Raw genomic sequence first — 22178 nt, forward strand, 5'->3', positions numbered from 1 at the left:
ACACTCCAAATTGTTAAATGAAAAAAATAACAGTATATAATACAGCTTTACAATTTTAGAATTAACAGCCTCAAATTATGCTTTTAATGAAAGGGACTGTTTGCAACTTGCTCCAAATTACATTTTTTAAAAACAAAAAATATAAGTCGAACACCCACCGGCTAGCATGTGTTACCATTAGGTGTTTAAAAGAACTGATTTATAAAAAAGTGCATATTTTACACAATTAGAAATTTAGTTGCATTCAAATTGTCCTTCAGCCTGAATAAGATGATTGGCGTTTATGGCTGTCACTCACAGCTGTCCTGTACACACACATGCCCGTAGCGCATGCACACACACAAAAGCAGTCCCAGAGAAGCCATCAACAATTTGCAGTCATGCTGTTGTTACGATAGGCTATACAGTAAATTCAATGATAGCTAATGTTAGTAGCTAAACTTTGCCAAATTGCTTGTGTGTGTGCGCGTGTGTTTGTGTGTTATGTGGGGCGTACCTAACATGCTGGGGTGGGATATAATGCCTGCAGTAAGTTAGCGCCACAAGGTACAGTACAGTACAACTGTTGCAAACAGACTAGATAAACGCCCCGGCTATAATTAAAGCATTTATGGTACTTATTTTGTTTTATTATGCAGTGGTTAATTTGTTTTTACACTTGTATGAAAGGCAGCAATGTTGAAATGTGACTTGAAACATTCCCTGTGCAGTTCATAAAGACTTAGATGAATTTGCTTTATTACTGTTTTGAAATGAGAACAACTTTGAAGTCAACCAGCTTGTGTTCCACTTTGGAGATGATTCGCCTCTTCCCTACCTGTCTCCTCCAGCGTGATGATCATGGTGCGGGGGCCAAAGGAGTTCCAGGCGGTGCAGTTGTACGGCGAGTGGAAGTCTGACTCCATGACGTTGTTGATGGTGAGGGTGGAGAGGACGGCCCCGCCCTGCGATGGTGGCTTACTCTGCTCCACCGTGTACCTCTCCATCAGGGTGCCTTTCTCCTTCTCCCATACGTTCTCCTTCCACGCCCACACCTGGAAAAACACGTCACAGTGGGTTTCATGCGCCTTGTCACGACATGAACAATCACTGTGCTTAAAAAACAACAACACTGTAAATAAATTCTTGGCATAAAACAATGTTCTGTCATGATACAAGCTCACTTAAGTCGGAAAGGTCTTTTTACACTTGTGGTTCTTCCTGACTGCGACAGCATTTCCACCGCCTGTGTACCTGCTTCAAACACAACGGCTGCTGCTTCATGTCAAACTTGGCTCGGCGTTTGTGGTGAACAAACGGCGTCGTGACTGTGATTGTGTTTGCTTCATCCGAACAGGATGTTCGCAGCAGTTGACTGCTGATGGAAGTTAAAGTGAGCACTGAGAGGATGAAATTGAATATGAAATTTGTTCTTACAAATGTCTGCAGTGCCACCAACCACTTCAACAACAATTCCATTTCTAAGACACAATTTCATGGTCATTTTACCATCATTTGCAAGTATTGTATTTCACATTTTTATGTTGCTTTAGCACAAATATGTCTGCAATTGGCTGGCGACCAGTCAAGGGTGTATGCCGCCTCTTGCCCAAAGTCAGCTGGGATAGACTCCAGCATACCCCCACGACCCTAATGGGGATAAGTGGCATAGAAAATGGATGGATGGATGGATGGAGGGATGGATAGCACAAATACATTTCCCCTTGAGTTAAGATCATCATCTCATGCTTAAGAACATCTAATTTACAATTACTTCAACACATCTCTCAATATGTCTCTACCTAACTTAACAACAACCATAAACAGCAAGTGAAGGATTCTGCATGAGCATAATAAAGATTCAGTTTCCACTGTGTTTAATTTGGCTGATTTTTTTTAATCTAAATTCCACTCTTTACAGCAACAATCATGGAATCCCCCTTCAGGGGTCAATAATGCAAATTTCCACTGATCTTATCGGAAGCAGTACAACACAAGCAAATATTCGGCAAGAAGACTGCTGGCGTGAGAAGGACAAAAATTAAAACTTCACTATTACACATCCTTATCCTTTGCTTTTACTATTAGAAAAATGGTAACCTGGTACATGTTAAACACAGGAAGTGAAGAAGCTATCAGTAATAGCTTTAGGTAAGTTAAATGAGCTGTGCTTCTTCCTTCTGTTTTTCAGACATGTTGAATTGTGATGTACTTCAGTTAGTGACGTGCAATCAGGAGAGGCAGGTGATGCAGAGCCTCACCAGTCATAATGAAAAATGAAAAAAAACAAGTAACGATAACATAACATAAATATTAATATTTCACCATTGAACTGTATTCTAAAGTTATTTTCTGGCATATGTCAAATCATTTTTAACATTTTCTGAAATACAAATCACTGAATTTGCTCATTTATCCTGAGTTTGTGTTTGTCAGCATGTGGCCTATGTATAATGTTGCAGAAACATTTACTATACACTATGACTTTCTACAGTTCGTGTAATGTCTGCGACGAAGACCGGCCATCCAGTCCGACGAATCCAACCACTTTTCAGCACTCTCACAAATTACCGGTAAGCCTCACACGCAGACATGATTGTTTTGCGCGGTGTGGGGGAAAGTGGGCGGGAGAGGCTCGCTACAAGCTGCAATACCATAAGCCACAGGTGATAGGCTTTTGTGATCGCCGTTGGAAGGCATTTATCGGCATATGTCGACTATATGCTCTTTCACGGAAATTGGCCGATTTTGATCGGTGATCGATCGATCGGAGCACGCCTAGAAAAAAAGCATAAACAAAAAATCAGCTTTTTTTCTTTTTAAACCGTGACTGAGCTAGGAGCAAGAAGAATTTGGAGGTATTAAATATAGATGGTGGTGATATCAAATATACATAGACCCATACATGGGCTGCAAGGGGCTAATGCACCTTTTAACCTCTTGAAAAATAAAAGTGTGTGCAAATGATCCACAACCGTGGTTACTAGGTCTGTCTCATACCATCTGTCTTTTGTAGTTCTTGTGCCACTTGCAGCACTTTTTGGTTCCCGAGAGACATATGTCTATGGGCCACATAAGTCCAGAGAAACCAGCACACACACACACACACACACACAAGCACAAACCTCATAAATTCCTGGAGATTTAAACTCTCGATTTACTTTATGGCGACTTGTGTCTTGTCTCCAAAAGAGAGGCGAGTCCACAATGTGCACAGAGACAGATTTATTAGGAATATCCATTGCGCGCACGTTTGCACACACACGCACACATGCACGCACGCACACACACACTCTCCATATTTTATGAGCCCTTGTGTCTGTGCATTAAGCCACGACTATAATGTCGTATCACATTATACGCTCTGAGCTCTTTGCCAGTGCAGCAGGGGGCTGAAGCCTCCTAAAAGCTCTGATTTCTGTCATGTTGGCACGGCAAAATTGGATAATTGACGCTGAAAGGTACAGAGTCTTGTCCTCCCTCACACTCACACGTGCACGCACACAAACACACACACACACAGTCCTCCTAACTGAAACGTTTTACTGTGTTTTTTTTTTTTCAAATGCACTCATGCAAGTGCACCTTATGAAAAAGGTTTGAAATGAGGCCGTCTCTTTGTATTAAACTGCAGTTCCATCAAGCATCTCACTCGGCCGCAAAAATAAGCGCGCGCCGCACACAATTGTGCAGCGGTGGCACGCGGACAGATATTACATTAAAGCGCTCTGCAGCAGAAACGCTGCTTTGAAGAAAAAGGCTCTCCTTCAAGGAGTAACTGCATCGCTCACACTGCATCGGAGAGGTTTGAGGGCTTGAAAGACTTGAAATATAAAGCGCAATAAAAACATGATGCAAGCAGTCAACTGTGGTCTTTCGTCATCTGCTGCAATCTAACATCTCGATGGGTATCACACACAAAAAAGGATTTCTGGAGGAAAAAAAAAACAAAGCAGCTGTTTTCAGTGAGTCATCTCTCATTGTTGCACTTCGCCAATTTTTCATACCACTCCAAAAGACGGAATAGACTTACAATCTTATCAGGTGGGGGGGTGCTGGCGATGTAGCACTTGATCTCTCCTTTCTCCCCCCTGACGGCATACTGGACTGGGTCACTGGAGATGATGGGGGGGCCTTGCCGGGGCAGATGGTACAGGTCAGGAGAAGACACACAATGACAATGTATATGTAAGTACAGGCGATCCTTGCCCACATTTCGTGTTACGACGTTTCAGGCTATGGTGTTTTGGGTTATGGGTTGTTTTGTTCTTTTTTAGTTTTAGTGAAATGTTCCCTTCAATATGTCTCTCAAGCGTGAGGCAAAAGCTTCTGTAAGAAAAAGAAAGTGAAAGGGAAAGGGAAGTGAAATTAGACATCGTGGGGGTGGGACCCGCTCTGTGCACGTACTGGAAGTGCATGGACTTGCCCTTTCACAAACTTTCCTCTGTACGTCCACAAACTGTTCCCCGTGTTCAGACACTCTGTCCCCCATGTGTGGACATTCGAGGGTGCACACTCGATGTCTACACACCACACAACACTTGCACGCGACACATCACGACACACACATCATCCCGCGCTCTGGCGCACACCGAACGAGGCACTTCCGGAAGTACACATTATGAAGCGCAAACAGGTGACCATGGACTAAACCAAGTTGCCTAGTTTAAACTAATATGTGTTTGTTTACCCATTTTGGATGCCATAGAGGGGCATCATGTTTATTATGTTTATCATGATGGTATTTGTGCATTGATTAATTCCACCTTTGCCTAAAAGAACAGTTATGGTACTATACCCCTGTTAATATTTATTGGTATGCCCGAGGGAGGGGCTGGGGGTATTTACATAAGTTGTTGTTAGGAGTAGGTTGGAAGCTGAAGAGTTGTAACAGTGCTAGTTACATGCTTTTGGCTTTTTTTTGCCTGTAAATATCTTTTGGATTTATCCTTACTCCTTGTTTTGTCCTGTGAATATTTTGCACGATTTTTTCACTGTAAATATTTTGTGCATTTTTTTCCCCTTTTTTGCACTGCTCTTTTTTTTTTACGACTGCGCCATTATTTCGTCCACATTTTTTTTTGAGTGAACCCACGACAGGGTATAATAGAGCAAAAAGTCAAATTGTACACAGAAGAAGCTGAAATGCTGATACTAATAAGAAATGACAACACAAAGCTTTGTCTTTAAATGTACAGTCGTTGCTCGCTACATCGTGGTTCGAACATTGCTCGCTCACTATGTTTTTCAAAAATGTATTTATTAATAAATGATCACTGTTTCGTAGTTGATTATTGCCCATTATTAGTCAAAAAATATTGAAAGACAAGTTCCATTTAGTATTCTGGTCACTAGACGTCAGTATTGTTACACTGATGAGACATGACATTAGATTACATTACCTTCACACTGCATGTAGTAAATTGGAAAGTCTAACTATAGTTAGCTCGGTAGCTTGCTATGCTAGCGGCGCCCGTCTCTTATGTCCCTGCAGTGATCCCATAGCCCGCGCAATGTGGTGTAAACAAAAAATAATAGTGTTAATATGACTATAGGGGTGTTATTTCATGCCTACAGGGCTTGGATAATGTTAAAAACCGTCATAAACAGGTTTTCTATGTCTAATTACAAAAAGATTCACTTTATTAATATTGAATCCTACTTCGCTGAAATTGTTATCACGGTCGGCCTGGAAACAATCAACCGCGATAAACAAGGGACGACTGTATATACTTTTTCTTAGCCTTTGTACGAAATGTAAAAATACATTAAAATATCTTTTAATTTTCAGATAAAAAGTGAGACTTCCTCTACCAATGAGCCTGTCTCTCCCTCCCTTACAACGCCGTTTCCAGTGTGAAAGACAACCACTGGGATAAAAGTAAGAGGTTGTTCTCTTATTTGTTACTTGGGAGATGGAGGTAGCCCACAACAGATGGAAGAGTCGTTGTAGCGCTAGCCTGACGGCCAGGCTAAAGGCTAGATCTGTTCCATTTGTTCTGTCGATCATCCTTCATTATCATTCATTAGTTGTAAATACCTATACATTTTTCAAATTAAAATGCATTTAATAGTGTGTGAGGAATATTTAGGGCTTAAACCTGGATTGTGTTTCTATGTATTTAGCTTGTTAACTTCCTTCGTCGCAAGCGAATAATAGAAATTAAAGAGAGACAGAGAGGGTTATTCGAGCTAAATCTGATCTAAGAATTACAACAGTGTCTTTTATTGCAAATGTTGATCAGAAATTGGAGAAGAATGTCAATGTCAAGCTAGCAGGAGGGTTTGGAAGGGGAGGAGCGAGCTGATGTAGCGCCTTGGCGCACCAGTATAATCCAGGCTTTATTAGAGTGTCAAAAAGACAGGAAGGTGTGTTGGCAGGCAATCAAAGAAATAGGTAAATAGGTAGGTAGGTCTGTAGCCTTGTTAATGCTGTAAATGGATGGTTACTGACCATTGACAGTGAGCATAACCTCGGTCTCTCCCACGCCAATGCGTGGCACAATGGCCTTGCAGACATACTGCCCAGCGTCGGCTTGGCTCACGGACTTCAAGTAGAGCTGGTTGTTGTTGCTCAACACCTGGGCGCAAACACACAAAGCGCAGCGTTTACACTGGAGTTGTAGTGCAGCCGAAGACGGGCAGGAGGGGGGAAAAAAAGCAGGAGAGCGAGAAACGCATATTTAATTCATAAAACATGTTGATTTACTCGGCAGGCTCCATTAGTTTTTCTCCTGGAGCTTTTCTTAAACGTTTAGGCATGAATTAAAGATTTAAGATATGGAGACAGAGTCTTTCTACAAACTGTCTGCTTTACAACTAAGCAAACATTTATGAAGTCTGGGTTTTAGACCTCAATAAAAGGCTTTCTAGAGGATTCGTACGTTTCCAGTGACACAGGTTTCCCCTCCGTGTCGCTCTCTAACTGTATAATTAAAAAGTCTGTCAAAGGTCACAGAAGCTCACCATGTTGGAGCCTTTCTTGGTCCACGTGAGGGTCAGTGGGGGGTTGCCGGACCACTTGCAGTTCAGGGTGACGTCCGAGTTCACGTCAACTGCGATGGGCCGTGGTTCCACCACCAGAATAGGTCCAACTAAGACAAATGCAGAAAAATGATCATGCCTTTCACAGGATGGACATGCTACGTCTGGGGTGTCTCAAGTACGGCCCACGGCAATTTGTGGCTCGGCTGCTTGTTTACATTCTTAAAAGACAATTAAAGGGGGGAGGCAGAATTCCTGGCTGCATCCGTGCTATTGCCTATATGAAATAAAAAAAAGGAACCATAAAATTACCTTAAGACAAAACCATATTTTACTTTTTTTTCAAGAGAACATATCACTGGTGAAACTTACAGTGGATGAGACAACTTCTTTAAGGAGACTTGAAGCAGAACTTGCAGAAGCACGCAGCGGGGCTCCAAGCGAGAGAGCAGTCGGTAACATGGTGTCTTCCAACGCTAAGGAAGGCTGCCCCCTTCCTGATTTTTTTTTTTTTGCATGTTTGTCACACTAAAATGTTTCAGATCATCTAACAAATTTAAATATTAGTCAGTGACATTAATATATGTCAGTGACATAAATATTAGTCAATATTAGTCACTGTATATACATTAACTGTGTAAACAAAACAACACACACACTACTATACAGTATATATTGTATACTACCAGTCAAAGGTTTGGACACACTTTATTGCGTCAAAACCTAAAAAAACATCCAAATGCCGTGGAGGTCTAAGACATGAGGTCCAGATTGAATGACGTGCTGCACACCGCACACACCGCACATAAAATCAATGAATTGCTCCACTTCACAGGCTTAAAATAGCTTTTACCCACAGGCCATCAGGCTTCTCAACAAAACACTCACACACGCCGCACGCAACACACGCATAGCACTTTATTATTTATTTGTTTATTTGCATTAATGTCTCTTATGTTGTTGTTGCTTAATTTATTGGTATTTATGTTTCTTCTGTTCTTATTCATTTTCTTGTGTTTTTTTTTCTTTATTTGTTTTTTGGGAGAATGAACAGAAAAAGAATTTCATTGCATAGCAGAACCACCAGTTTTACTGTGCATATGACAATAAAACTCTTGAATCTTGAATAATCCAGCATTTACTCAATTTGTTGCAAATCTTAAGACATGCAATGGTACATCCAAAGTGCATCAGATAACTCACAGATATGCTGGTGACGTTGGTGACAGGCAGCAATCAACAAAAAGTTTGTCTTCCTAAACTCACCCCCCATGATCCAAACCACAGGTGTGACCAAACGCCAACATAAGCACCACCCACAGACACCAGTGACATCACTATGTGTCTGCACATGCACAAAAGTGTAGAAAAGAAAAATACAAAAAAAATCAATGTATGGCTCCTACTAACCTAACTAAGAAGCATCTTGATATGCCTCATCTGTGAGGTGAATTAATTACTGTATATTGTGCGGCCCCCGGTGAAAACGTTTGGACACCGCTGTTTTATGCTGTTCAGTGTGTTTTGTGTGTGTGCTTACAGTGGACGTCCACTAGGATGCTGACATTGGTGCTCCCCACAGCGTTGAAGACCTGACAGGACACAGGTTCTGTGAAGAAGGAGTGGTCGGCCGTGGTGGCAAACACGCTCTCTCTGGCGCCCTCTAGCAACACGCCACCTTTAGCCCACCTGACGGAGCCACAGCAAACCACAGCTTGTCAGTAAGATGTCTTTTTTTGTGATGAAGCTTCAATTATGACTTTTATTACCAATTATTGCAATATAGATGTAACATTGGCGTCAAAACCTGAGGGGGGGACTGCAAATTTGAGAACTATATTTCTCTTCTTCCACCCTTTATATGAACTATATATTGTGGTGTATGTGACTCCAAATCCTATTACTATACAACAAATCTGCCACTAGGTGACATTTTAATATTCACTCACTGGGCTTAGTGGAGGAGCATCTGGCAGAGCTCCCACAAAGGGACCCTCCAGTGGAAGTCTCAAGTTTTTGCTGCATAGATTCAGCACTCAGTAGCAAATTCTATCACAATGAAGGCTGCTTGGTGCCGATGGGAATACATGAACAAGAAAACATTTGCATTTAAAAAGATTTGCACTCTTGCTAAGTGCGATATGTGCAGCAACACACCACAGTGTCTCTTTGTTAAGATGAAATGAACTGCAAAGGCACGCGCCTACCACTTATAAGCTATACTTTGGAAAACACAACTAAAGCTTGTTTTCTTCACCGGGATGATCACTTTTCATTGAATCTGTAACCTGGAAAAATGAATTTAAGTTTGCTCCTAACCTGTAGCCCATGATAGGTGGGTTTGCAGTGGCCTGGCAGGTGAAGGTGACTCTCTCGCCTTCTAGCACCGAGCGAGGCTCAATGGACAAAGTTACCGTTGGAGGATCTATACAGACAGACACGCATGGCACAAAATCTCCAGATTCTGGCTAGAATAAAATGAATAAAATGCAGTGTATATATAGTCCTTTAGGGCCAGGGTTAGGGGTTGTGGTGGGTTAGGGTAAAGTCATGCATTGACTCAGAAGCAGGAATTCTGACCTCCAAATGACATTTGATTGTATTTTTTTCTAGTTGGAGGTCTGAAATGTCTGACTTTCCACCTTTGTGGACTGCAGGACAATAATAATGCAAACATACGGTGCACGTTGAGCATGACGGTGGCTCGTTTGCCCATGGGGACAGCTGGGTTGCTGGCCACGCAGGTGAAGTTGCTGCTACTGTCTGTGTCCACCGGCGTGATGGGAAGGTAGCTCCTTGTCGTCACCCTTTTCCTGTCGGGCAGCACTTCCTGGTAGGACGCCCAAGTTAGGGAGAGAGAAGGAAGACAAATGAGAGATGAAATGGAGAAGAGTATTCATGTGTGATGAGGACAGTGAAGAAATGGTCAGATGAGTCAAAGCTGGAGTTACGGGCCTGCTTTGCCTGCACTGATTGGAGTGTTTTTGAAGGTGCAACCTTAGGCCTAGGAGAGCTCGCTGACACTGTGACATCTTACATCATTTTTTGTGAGGACGTGTGCGCAGACCAAGACCTTCCACATATACAATAACTACAAACACCTTCTACACCAGGTTTGAAAATAATTCGTTCACACCCCTCAGTCATTTACCTACACCCCTGGCCTCCCCCCCCCCGCCCTCTCTCTCCTCTAATCCCCTGCCTGCACTGAAGATCTGTGAAGAGGATGCGCATCAGTTCTTTCAGAGACAAAACATAAAAAAGGCTCCAGGACCTGATGGTGTGTCCCCCTCCTGCCTGAGAGTCTGCGTTGACCAGCTGAACCCCATGTCACCCAGATCTTCAACCGTTCACTGGAGCTGTGTGAAGTGCCCTCCTGCTTCAAACGCTCCACCATCCTCCCAGTCCCCAAGAAAGCCTCCACCTCAGGATTAAATAACTATACAGTAGACCTGTGGCCCTGGCATCTTTGGTCATGAAATCCTTTGAGCGACTGGTGTTGAGCCACCTGAAGGACATCACAGTCCCACTGCTGGACCCCCTGCAGTTTAGGGAAAACAGGTCAGTGGATGATGTAGTCAAAATGGGACTGCACTACATCCTGCATCACCTCGACTCCCCAGCGACCTATGCGGGGATTCTGTTTGTGGATTTCAGCTCGGCATTCAACACCATCATCCCTGAGGTCCTCCACCAGAAGCTCTCCCAGCTCACGGCGCCAGCCTCCAACTGTCAGTGGATCACCAGCTTCCTGACTGACAGGATTCAGCAGGTGAGGCTACGGGGCATCACTTCCAGCATCCAAACCACCAGCACCCCAAGGGTGTGTTCTCTCTCTACTGCTCTTCTCCCTGTATACTAACAACTGTACCGCAGGGGACTGTTCTGTGAAACTCCTGAAGTTTGCAGACGACACGACAGTCATGATCTCATCTGGGATGGCGAGGAGTCTGCATACAGATGGAAGGTGGACCAGCTGGTCCTCCTGTGTGGTCAGAACCACCTACAGCTGAACTCGCTCAAGACTGTGGAGATGACAGTGGACTTCAGGAGAAATGCCCCTGCAATTCCCCCCTCACAATCCTTAACAGCACAGTTTCTAATGTGGACACCTTCAGGTTTCTAGGAACCGTAATCTCTTGGGACCTGAAGTGGTCCTCCCACATAGACACGGTAGGAAAAAAGGCCCAGCAGAGGTTGTACTTCCTACGACAACTAAGGAAGTTAAATCTGTTCCAGGAGCTGCTGATCCAGTTCTACAATGCAAACATTCAGTCTGTTTTGTGGACTTCCATCACTGTCTGTTTTGGCTCTGCAACCAAACAGGGCAGGAACAGACTACAAAGGACCATCAAACCTGCAGAAAAAAATTGTTAAATTCCCCACAAAAAGGGGTATAATCACTTCATAAAATCATTCAAAATCAACTCATTCTTCATAAAACAAAAAAAATAAAATAAAGAGTGCCGATAAAATACTTTCAGTTGTCAAATGCACAGTTGACCAGAAGTGTTTTCAGCCTGGATTTGAATGTTGCCAAAGTTGAGGATTGTCTCACATCTTCTGGAAGGCTGTTCCAGATTTTGGCAGCATAAAACTGAAATGCAGCCTCACCGTGTTTAGTCCTGACTTTGGGCACCCGCAGGAGACCCCTCCCTGAGCTTCTCAGAGCCCGAGATGGTTTATGTTGCTGTAACATGTCAGAGATGTACTTTTGGCGCAAGACCATGAAAAGACTTGTACACAAGCAGAGCTGTCTATTGTCTGAGCGACAGGAAGCCAGTGCGGAGACCTGAGTATTGGACTCAGGTCAGGTCAGGTCAGGTCAGGTCACACCCGTAGCATTGATGTCCTTCTCCAGGTTTCCTAATCCTGTGCCATTCTGATGCAGATTTCCACCGGCTTCTCCACCCATATCCTCACATCATCCACCCAATTCCTCCTTGGTCTTCCTTGAGCTTGCTGCCCATCCACCCGACCATGCATTACCATGTGCGCTAGTGTGCCTGGCCGTCGAGTGACATGTCCAAACCACTGCAGCTTCCTTCTCTTCATTGTGTCCAGCAGTGGTTCATAATCCCCGATTTTCCTCCTGATCTCTTCCAGCACCGAGGCCAATAAATTCTGAGTAATCGGCGGCAACATCTCATCTCGAAAGTGGCTATCTTCTTCTCCTCCTAGTATTGGACTAATATGCTCATATTTCCTGGTTCTAGTCAGGACTCGAGCAGCAGCATTCTGGATGTAGTGCAGCTGTTTTACTGCTCGTTTAGAGAGCCCGGTGAGTAGCCCGTTAAAGTAGTCCAGCCTGCTGGAGACACAGGCCAGTTCCAGTACCACAAGGAGGACACAAAGGCGTTCCCAGGCCAGCTGTGAGACATAATCCCTCCAGCGTGTCCCAGGTCTGCCCCGGGGCCTTCTCCCAGCTGGACATGCCTGGAACACCACAACAGGGAGGCATCCGGACTAGATGCCGGAGCCACCTCAATTGGCTCCTCTCAATGTGAAGGAGCAGCGGCTCTACTCTGATGATCGACCTCCTTACCCTATCTCTTAAGGTGAGTCCAGCCACTCTACGGAGGAAACTCATTTCAGCCGCTTGTATCTGCATTCTCGTTCTTTCCATGCCCAGAGCTTTGCCACTGGGGAGCGTTTTGACTATCCCAGATACCTCAGCCACGGTGATGGAACTGTCCCTCCATGGAAGATCAGTGGAATTGAGAAGGGCCTCCAAATATTCCTTACGCCATCCGACTATATCCTCAGTCGAGGTCAGCAGGCTTCCGTGTGGACCGGGTACTGCTTCCCCTTTCTGAGGCGTCGGAAGCTTTGCCATGACCTCACCGAACTCCTCTCACACCCGGGTTTTTACCTCGACTACCACCGAAGCCACTTGGCTTGCCGGTACCTGTCAGCTGCTTCAGGAGTCCCACCTCATCCACCTCATCTTCCCTCAGGATGCAAGCACAGCTCTGCCGGAGGTGAGAGTTGAAGACTCAATGAACAGGAGACTCTGCCAGACCTTCCCAGCACACCCTCACTTGGGTCTCCCAAGTCTGTCTGCCATCCTCCCCCGCCATATAATCCAACTCATCACCAGGTGGTGATCAGTTGACAGCTCAGCCTTTCTCTTCACTCGCGTGTCCAGAACATGCAGACACAGGTCTGATACTACAAAGTCGATCATAGACCTGTGGCCTAGGGTGTCCTGATGCCAAGTGCACTTGTGGACATCCTCATGTTCAAACATGGTGTTATGGACAAACCGTGGTTCGCACAGAAGTCCAAGAACATCACGCAGCACGGGTTCAGATTGGGGAGATCGTTCCTCCCAATCACGCCCCTCCAGGTCACACTGTTATTGCCCACATGGGTGTTCAAGTCTCCCAGTAGAACTACAGAGTCACCAGCATCCCTCTGATGGACTCCAAGGCTGAGTATTTTGAACTGCCGTTTGGTGCGTATGCCCCAAACAAAAGGCAAAATGACCTTCTCGTTCACTGGGTATGATTCCAACATGGAGGCACCGAACCGGGGGGCTATTAAGAACACACATCAGCGCACCGCCTCTCCCCTGCAGCAACTCCAGAGTAGAAAATGGTCCAACCCCTCTCAAGGAGAAAAATACAGTATAGCAGTCTATCTGTGCAGCGTGGGAGAATGTTAGCACACGCACACAACTATGGTGCATTCAAAGACTGTTGAACAAAATGGGATGGGTGGCCGCTTTCCGAAACACAATGAAATAAAATAGCATAAACATGCAATAACTGTGGGAACTGTACATTATTTTTAAAATCAAATAACGGCCCATATGTCCAAAATTGTTATGCATTTTACATACATAAAATTCGATGTCGTTATTCACAAATGCATATTTTTTTCTGTATATATTTTTGCTACCTACTTGCCTGTAGAGAGGAGTTTATTACAACCACATATAAAATCCAAAATAATGATAATAACCTGGTTATGTGCGTTAATAATTTTGTGCTATTCAACTGTGTGAAGGTGTGAAGCCTGTATGTGTGGAGACAGCCATGTTCGTTGATACTTTTGACGTGATTGCACATTAAAGCAAACAGAGCTCTGATATAAGAATTGTATTGGTATCGACAGATATTCAAATTCGGGTATCTGCATCGGAATGTAAATGAAAAAATGTAGATCTGGTGCATCACTTGTGCTATATTTTCTTACCTTGCAACCTTGATTTCTTGTTAGACGCCTTGTTTAAAGTGCATTTGATGTTGCGTGACCATAATGGAGTGTGTTGGCTGCAAGCTACATGTGTGCGAGGATGGTTCTGACTCACCGTGGACTGGTGGGCCCCCTCCACTGGCACTCCATTCTTGGTCCACTGGATGTGTGCTGCAGGCTTGGCGCCGCGGGTCACACAGGTCAGGTTGTGTGGTGTTCCAGCCATGAGCAGGAGCTCTGGGGTTCCCTCCACTACCGGGTCTTCGGGGGGGACTGGAGGACGGCCACAGAGTGTTAGTCAACATGGACGCACTTTTATGCACGTGCGCACAAACACACTAGACCAGAAAAAGCCTGTAGATTCATGCATTTGTCTTTTTGTTGTTGTCGGTTAGCACTTTTACACAGCAAGGTCATAATGAAATGATACTATGCTGCTAACAAATATTAAGCCAATCCGAACGTACCCTCTTACAGGCGTCAGTGTTTCAAACACACCTTCAGAGTCAAATTCAAGCACGGTTCAAGTGCTTTGAAGATAGCTTTGAGTAACTACTATACGTTTTAAAATATTTTCGATAGACACTCAATGTTAAAACTTCCAAGTGATGGTACATTGCAATAGACAAATGAACAGAACCTCACTGTCCAATGAAAAGCATGTACAGTCTCTCCAAATGTGGGGTTTGAGGAATGCAAAAGTACAGTTTATAGTTTTTTCTTTGTCAAAACCTTAACCAGGGTCATGCAGCCTCAAAAACACAAAAACATCAACATCATTATTTTAGTCATAATTAAAGTACACATCCAAAAAGTATGACACTTTTCCTTAATGTTGCGATATAGGAATTGTCCCCTCATTCCTAAGATGTGATTAACTGTGTATTTATGTATACAAACATAATTTGCATAACGAAACAATAAAATAAATCTTTTGGTTTTATCTGGAAAAAAGGTTTTGCATAAAAGGAAAATATACATTTGGAGATACATGCATTTCTCTGCACAACTATTTTTTTGTTTGTAATAGCAGCAAAAATAAATGAAATGAAAGCTGCGAGGAGCGTTTAACAGGCCCTCGCACCCCCACGCAACTCAGGTTCATGTGAGTCGGTGCAGGACGCAGGACTCAACGCCAGCATCCATAGTTTGAAAAAAATTGGGGCGCCTCAAGCAGAATTTGAACCCGCATAATATTTATCCTGTAAGGGGGCGCCATCTAAGTCAATGCATACACACAGTCACAGACTGGAGGGTGACCTAACCCACTATAAGAAACTTCGGGACGATCTGACCATGTGAAAGGCAGTTATGAGTTATGTTATAATTTTCAACCAGGAGGGGGCGAGACTGGTGCCAAGGTGGCCATGTGGTTATGTCCTGTCCGATGCCCTAACCCGCCATAAAAAATATTTAGGAAGATCGGTCTATGTACAAGGTAGTTACAGCAGTTATACATTTCCACCAGTTGGTGGCACCATTGGAGTGAAAATCAAAAGGTAGTCATGATCAGACCCCAACCCTTAATCCGCATATCAGTTTTGAAGGAGTTATGATAATGTTAAGTGAAGTTATGACTGATTACTAATGGCGAGGAGCAGTCTTCACCGCCAGGCTCCACCCACTACGTGTAAGGAAACATCATGCTTCATATCATCAATCTGTTTAATGTGCCCCGTATAAATGTGAAAGCGAATCAATAAATTAACTCAGAGGGGGGGGTTTTCTCTCAAGAATGTGTTTTGTTTTCACTTGCTGTCACCACAAGATGGCACTGTTACTAACTGAGGAAGTGACAAATGGGTCTCTTCAAGGTGTCATCTATGTCATACACAACAATTACTGTAGAAGCCTGACCTTGTGGAGTCGAGTTACAGTCTTCCCTCGCTATATCGTGGTTCACCTTTCACGGACTCACTCTTTCATGGAATTTTTTAAAGTGCAAATTTTTGAATTTCAAATTTTTTAACAGCGTATGAACGCACATTTTGTTCTGTGTCCTTGTAGTGTATTAGAGTGATCTGTCGGTGCTCTGTTGCATGTGTCTGTTATTGTATTTACTACTGCTACCAGTAGAGGGTGTTGTATACTCATGTGAGAGTTGAAGCTGTGTCAACAGTCCTGATTGGCTAAGGGAGAACCCACCCATTGTGTTTTGCATTCTGATTGGCTGCAGACCATTGTCACTCAATCTCCTTCGTGCAGGACTGCCTGTTTCCTGTTGATCATACATGCTGAATGAAGGCAGAAGTTACACAGTTTTCGGGCGCCTGGAATACTATAAATTCATGTCAGGTTCATGGAGGACGAAGAGGAGGAATATGTTTCCACAAGGATACAAAAACTCTACAGCCTAACGGTGCCAGGACAAACCACGAAAGTGAAATATGCGTGACTCACTTAATTTCTTCTTAAAATTCAAACGTAATTTGAACTTTGATAGTGTTAAAAAAAGAGAGAAATGTCTGAGAAAAGTGTATAAAGCGTATGGTGAGGGGTTTTACAGCCTTAAAACATATAATAATTGTACAAAAATAAAGTTAGCTACTTCACGGATTTCACTTATTTTGGGAACCTATCCCCCATGATAAACGAGGGAACACTGTATTTCAGTTTTGTGTTGCTTGGCGAGTCTCCAAGGCTCCGCCCACATTCTATGGCATGCGTTAAATTGGTTCGTACAGGTGCGTCTTAATAAATTACAAAATCATGGAAAAGAGTGAAAAATTTCAAAAATGTGTTTCTTCATAATTTGGATGATTATAAAACCTAAAATTTGGTATCTCAGAACCGTGAGCATGGCTTTTCAGCTTAGTCCACAAGTCCCGCCTAGTATCTGAGCGCACACTGAATTAGATAATGGCGCCGACGAGCTTGCGTTTGTCAGCATGTCGCCAATAATACAATGTTGCAGAAACATTTATTATACAGGTACACCATGACTTTCTACAGCCTGTGCAATGTCTTTAATGTAAGTGTGACGTCATTATTCTTACTATCGGACAATAAAATGCACAGAAATATCCTACGGGAGGCACCTGCACTACCGATGCATCCTGAAGGTATCATGCGTGCGTGAGCTGGAAGGTGCTTGTCATTTGTACAGAGAAAAAGCCAATTTTTTTTTACTTTATTGAAATACACAAACAAGTCAAATGCAAGATATTGTTATGCTCTGCTGAATGAATGCATGAATATGACTGCCAAGATGGAGGATTATATACCTAACTCACCAAGAGCTGATCAGACTTTTACAGCAAATCAGAACTTTTCCTGGAGGATAAAGATAAAAGCTAAAATGTTTTTCAGTTAATAAAAAATAAATAAATAAATGGGACTAAGGAGTATCTGAAAACAATTTGAAACCTTTTTAAACCAAAGTGAATTAGTCTTTCTATTTTTTTGGCCATCCTCTGAGCAACCTGTATTAACATTAAAAAAATCATGGAGTCAGTGCCTCACCGGGCACGAACCTCACTGCACGTCACTGGTTATAATATTGTAAAGTACTGGCACTAAAGGTCTCCTAAGTATTTCAATGGTCTCTCAGTTGCATTTGAATTGCTGAAATAAATTCACTTTTGCACAACATTCAGATTTACAGAGATGTGCCAGTATTTTAGTTCCCTGTTCTACAAGTCAATTATTAAATGAAGTAATTCATCCGCAATTTAGTTAATTCACATCTTGTTAGTTCACATAATTAACATCTTGAAAATAATTTCAAGCACCTGTGTGAAGCAAAAACAAAAGCGTGTGTGCGTACATTTGCATTTGGGACAAACAATCTGGGTGTGATCTACTTACTGAGAACATTCAGTTTGGCCCTTCTGGAGCGCAGTGCAGCCTCAGTGGCTTGACACTCGTACAGTGAATCGTCGGACAGCTCAGCGTTGGAGATCTCCAAGTTGTACTGGCCCGTGTCCACAGCCCGGAGCACCCGGTACCTGGGCCAGGCTGCACGAGGTAAGAGGGGATTGGGGGGGGTGACACAATGAAGAGTTACACCACACCTGATGATTAATGTGCTTGGAGTTGGTGTTTCAGGGGGACTCGTGTTGGAAAAGAAACAAAAATAGTTCAGTGCTTCAATGAAATGATAAAAAAAAATGCCAAAAAAGACACCTGGAAGTATTGCAGTGATGAGTCATCACACTAACACACACAAGACTTCTGTTTATTTTTACACACTCAATGAGTTGGATGATAAAAAAAACATTTGTAATAATTCTGTAACGTGAGACAAGGAAGGCCCAACAGTATGAAAAAGTGTTTGCCCCTTCCCGATTTCTTATTTTTTTTGCATGTTTGTCACACTTAAATGTTTCAGATCATCAAATTTAAATATTAGTAAAAAAAATCCAAACCTACATGGCCCTGTGTGAAAAAGTGATTGCCCCCTAAACCTAATAATTGGTTGGGTCACCCTTAAAAGCAACAACTGCTCTCAAGCGTTTGCGATAACTTGCAATGAGTCTCTTACAGCGCTGTGGAGGAATTTTGGCCCACTCATCTTTGCAAAATTGTTGTAATTCAGCCACACTGGAGTGTTTTTGAGCATGAACTGCCTTTTTAAGGTCATGCCACAGCATCTCAATAGGATTTAGGTCAGGACTTTGACTAGGCCACTTCAAAGTCCTCATTTTGTTTTTCTTCAGCCATTCAGAAGTGGACTTGCTGGTGTGTTTTGGATCATTGTTCTGCTGCAGAACACAGGTTTGTTTGAGCTTGGCTGGACATTCTCCTTCAGGATTTTTTGGTAGACAGCAGAATTCATGGCTCAATTTATCACAGCAGGTCTTCCAGATCCTGAAGCAGCAAAACAGCCCCAGAACATCACACTACCACCACCATATTTTACTGTTGGTATGATGTTCTTTTTCTGAAATGCGTGCACGTGCATCGCAGTTGGCATTCATCAACCTAAGAACACCGGTGCGAACGATTATCCCTACTTAAGAACGTGTCGTGAATGTGGCGCAGTTTCCAACCCGCGCCTTCTTAAGTACACTTCTTAAGAAGACTTTTAAGAAGATGTTCGTGAATGAGGCCCATTGACCTTAACTTGAGGCAAGTGAGGCTTGCAGTTCTTTGGATCTTGTTGTGGAGTCTTTTGTGACCTCTTGGATGAGTCATCGCTGCACTCCAGGGGTAATTTTGGTTGGCCACTCCTGGGAAGGTTCACCACTGTTCCATGTTTTCGCCATTTGTGGATAATGGCTCTCACTATGGTTCGCTGGAGTCCCAAAACTTTAGAAATGGCTTTAGAACCTTCTCCAGACTGATAGTTCTCAGCATCTATAAGTTATGTTTTAACGGGGGGGGGGGGCAATCACTTTTTCACACATGACCATATAGGTTTGGATTTTTTTCTTCCTTCATAATAAAAAGTTTCATTCAAAAACTGCATTTTGTGATCAGTTGTGTTGTCATTGACTAATATTTAAATTTGTTTGATGATCTGTAATATTTAAGTGTGACAAACATGCAGAAAAATAAGAAATCAGGAAGGAGGCATACACTTTTTCACACCACTGTATGTCTGCATTGACATGTGATGAACACTTGCAAACATGCTTCCTCTCACTTATGAGCGACAAAGACGTAATTAAGAGTCACTGCCCACTGGGGGCGCTCACTGTCGCACCCTAGCATGCATGAGATCATGGATGCAGACGGCAAACGCAGGCAGGCAGGTGGTTGCAGCAGCAACGACAACGAGGTAGTGGGGGTTGAGGGTAAAGAGGGGGCTAGTTGGAGAAAAGTATTAGTGGAGATTACATCATCCACTCCAGCGGCTCGCAGCATAGCAACCGGAGAGGTGACAACACCCCGTGGATACAGAGAATGGCAGAATGAACAATAAAAGGCCAACCGCAAGTGGAGAACATGAGAGGAATGTTGTTTTGTTACCAGGAGCAGACGTACAGTATGTATACATACTGCACATGTGGCTGTGAAGGTTGCACAGTTGATTAATTTCCTTATTTTGACACATGATTGCGCTACGCCGGAGACAGCGTAATTTCAACACATGTAGGTTGCTCAGCCAGCATTAATAGCACTGATGAGTTTATTGTAAAAAACAGTACGGCAAGTAACATGCATGACTTTCATACCAACACAGCAACATTTGAAAGCGCATGCGGAGGTAGATAAAGTTGCTGGATGCTGGTTACACACGGTACATGAAAATGCAGCTACTGCCATCTTGTAGAGTTGATTTTTAAAAATACAACAGAATGTAGCTTCAGCCACAATTGTCCATGCCAATGCTTTTTGACCCGGTGCTAATGAAAGACCCTGTTGGTTAAGTGTGGAATTTTGGTGTGTACTTTGTAATACAAATAATGTGATCGTTTTTAGTATCAGCATCAATTGAACTGCTTTCCACACTCAGACAAAAGGCAAATAAGAGTACAAAGGAGCAGAAGAAGAAGAAGAAGAGGCAACACTTTGTCATGGCCAGACACGAGGACGGACTGCACGCTGCATGTAAAGATGAAAAATAGAAAGATGGATGGATAGAGGAAAGGGCGGGAAAAAGAGGACAACGTGTTGATCAAAAGCAGACGCTCTCTTCGCTGGCAGAGAGAAGACTGCAAGGACAAAGACGGCGGAGGAGGAGGAGGCTCAGGCAGACACATAAAGCCAGTGATGACGGAGGCTGCATTTGGAAACATGGAGGTGTTTGTGTGTGTGTGTGTGTGCATGCGTGTGTGCGTGCACGTGTGTGTGTGACAGAAAGGCATGCTGACCTTTACTGAACTTGTGAATCAAATTGAGATGAACATGGAATTCACATCACATGTCAGATTTGCTCTTGTCTGAACTGACAGAATAGTGTGTGAGTGTGTATGAATGTATAGCAAGTTTATGCTTTATATGTATATTTAGAACTGAAATTACCAGAGTACATATCATCTATGGACACTGACACACTCACAGCACGTGTATTTGATTTTCATTAGATTCTGCAGCAGTGCCTAATAAAGTGGCTGGTAAAGTGGCTGGTGAATGTACATCCATCTATCTATCTATCTATCTATCTATCTATCTATCTATCTATCTATCTATCTATCTATCTATCTATCTATCTATCTATCTATCTATCTATCTATCTATCTATCTATCTATCTATCTATCCATCTATCCATCCATCCATCCATCCATCCATCCAACCTTATTAGTGTCACAAATGTGTATGCCTTCTACCTTATCATTAATTTGCTTCATGTTTGTTTGCTTATTATTAAGATAAATAAACATTCCTGCTGTTATCAATCGTTTCTCAATATTGTTTATGATTTCCTCAGTTAATTCAAAAACTGCTGATGAGGCTGATACATTTTTCTGGAAGCAATATTGGCTGGGACATAATATTGAATCTTGTCAAAAATGAATCAAGGCGTGCCAAAAGTATTTTTTCTCAAGTATTTTGAAAAAATGGGTCAGTAATAAAATGGGTCAGTAATTATTATAACTTGCCTTATCTCCACCTTTAAAAATAGGTATTACTTTTGCTGTTTTAGACCATCTGGGAATATACCCTGTTGTAATAACTTATTGCATATGTCTACAAATGGTCTTATTAAGTAAGGCATCATCTGTTTAATAAAATCCATATTGAATCCATCTTTATTAAGTGACTTTTTATTTTGTAAAGTACGGGTTTTATCACACTTGCAAAGTTGGGGCCTTTTTTTGTGAAGAAATCAATGAACCCTTTCAGAGTATTTTGTTAGGTTAGTAAATTTAGAGGACTGTTTCCATTTTTACACGGATTCTTAATCAATTTGTTTATGATATTCCAAGTTCCTTTGTTATCCTTTTGCATTTTTTAGGAATTGTTCATAATAAAGTTTCTCGCTATTCCTGAGTATTGAAGTCAATTTATTTTTGTACACTTTATATCTGATTTTGTCAATGATGATTTCAGTTTTAAGAAATGTCCTATGCATGGTGTTTTTCTTTCTTCATGCTTTTTTTTTTTAGCCATTTGTAAAGCAAGATTT

The 22178-nt window shown here is 42.7% G+C and overlaps 1 protein-coding gene across 3 annotated transcripts in view; it reads right to left on the minus strand.

Annotated features, from left to right (window-relative positions):
• Positions 1-22178, minus strand: part of kirrel1b (kirre like nephrin family adhesion molecule 1b) — a 107201-nt gene that overhangs the window by 15352 nt on the left and 69671 nt on the right. For all 3 annotated transcript variants that reach the window (XM_054760560.1, XM_054760570.1, XM_054760551.1), the window contains exons 3-11: positions 17971-18120; positions 14279-14436; positions 9643-9793; positions 9283-9388; positions 8504-8652; positions 6946-7073; positions 6434-6560; positions 4013-4113; positions 818-1034 (exon numbers count right to left, since the gene is read on the minus strand). In XM_054760560.1, the coding sequence (XP_054616535.1) occupies positions 818-1034; positions 4013-4113; positions 6434-6560; positions 6946-7073; positions 8504-8652; positions 9283-9388; positions 9643-9793; positions 14279-14436; positions 17971-18120 (1287 nt within the window). The remainder of the gene's footprint in view (positions 1-817; positions 1035-4012; positions 4114-6433; positions 6561-6945; positions 7074-8503; positions 8653-9282; positions 9389-9642; positions 9794-14278; positions 14437-17970; positions 18121-22178) is intronic.

Source organism: Dunckerocampus dactyliophorus, chromosome 2, assembly GCF_027744805.1.
Source record: "Dunckerocampus dactyliophorus isolate RoL2022-P2 chromosome 2, RoL_Ddac_1.1, whole genome shotgun sequence".
NCBI classification, from domain to species: domain Eukaryota; kingdom Metazoa; phylum Chordata; class Actinopteri; order Syngnathiformes; family Syngnathidae; genus Dunckerocampus; species Dunckerocampus dactyliophorus.